We start from the raw sequence: 978 nt of genomic DNA on the forward strand, positions 1-978 counted from the left end.
AGTAAGGCTGGAACTGTCCAAGAGATGAAGCCAGGCCCACATCTGAATCTCCTTGCTCAGCTCAAACCATCCTGCTCAGATCATTAAAGAGAGTCAACCTCATATTTTAATTCCCTGGACTCTGGCTTCAGATTGGTCCCTGGGCAGTTAACAATGAGTGGTGCTGTGGATTTAAGAAGCCGAGCGCTGTAGGCTTTTTTCTCAGGCGCCGGCTCCTTGGCGGCGGCTCGCGCTCCTCCCTCAGAGTCCGGCACAGATCTGCGTTCGTTGACCGTTGTGGAGCGAGTGAGGAAGTGGCCGACATGGCCCGGAGAAACCGCAGATGGGCGGCGCTGCGAGCTCGCTGTAGCCACTGGCCAAGTCACATCCCACAGCGCAGCGGGTCAGAGGCGCGCCCCATCCTGAGCTGCCGAAGGCGCGAGCGGATGGAAAAAGAGCAGAAGTCCGTCCACCGGGTGCACGATGGGCACCGTCTGCATGGCGGGGAAGGCAGGGGTGGCCAGTTCCCAGCGCGCAGTGCGTACCAGCTCCACCGCGAGCAACTGGAGCACCGCCTGCGCTAACTCCTGGCCGAGGCAGCTGCGCGCGCCGCCGCCGAACGGGATGTAATGGAAGCGGCTGGAGGCTCCTGGCGCATCCTCGCCCGCCGCGCGGAAGCGCTCGGGGTCGAAACCCTCGGGCGGGCTGCGGTACACAGCTGCCGTCTCGTGCGTGTCGCGGATGCTATACATCACGCTCCAGCCCTTGGGGATCTGGTAGCCCTGTGGGGAGGCGAGGAGACCGCCTGACCACCAGGCACCACCCACCACCCACGGAGCATCCAGCAGCCTTCCGAAAGCCAGCAGGATGCCAGGCGGAGCTAGGAGATCGCTCTGCCTTCCAATTTCAGCCCCTTCTCTAGTGAGCTGTGTGACCTTGGGTTAGATACTCAATTCCTCGGAGTCGCTTTTTCTTAATTGATAAAATGCGACCCCAAAC

General features: G+C 61.3%; 1 protein-coding gene across 1 annotated transcript in view; it reads right to left on the reverse strand.

Moving 5' to 3' along the window:
* Nucleotides 1-383: 383 nt before the first annotated feature.
* The window catches only part of LOC101632407 (cytochrome P450 26C1), a 7,770-nt gene continuing 7,175 nt past the window's right edge, over nt 384-978 (reverse strand). Inside the window, exon 6 of the mRNA XM_004680623.1 lies at nt 384-761. Within this exon, the coding sequence (XP_004680680.1) occupies nt 384-761 (378 nt within the window). The remainder of the gene's footprint in view (nt 762-978) is intronic.

Source organism: Condylura cristata, unplaced genomic scaffold (assembly GCF_000260355.1).
Source record: "Condylura cristata isolate star-nosed mole 26May11 unplaced genomic scaffold, ConCri1.0 scaffold00011, whole genome shotgun sequence".
NCBI lineage: Eukaryota > Metazoa > Chordata > Mammalia > Eulipotyphla > Talpidae > Condylura > Condylura cristata.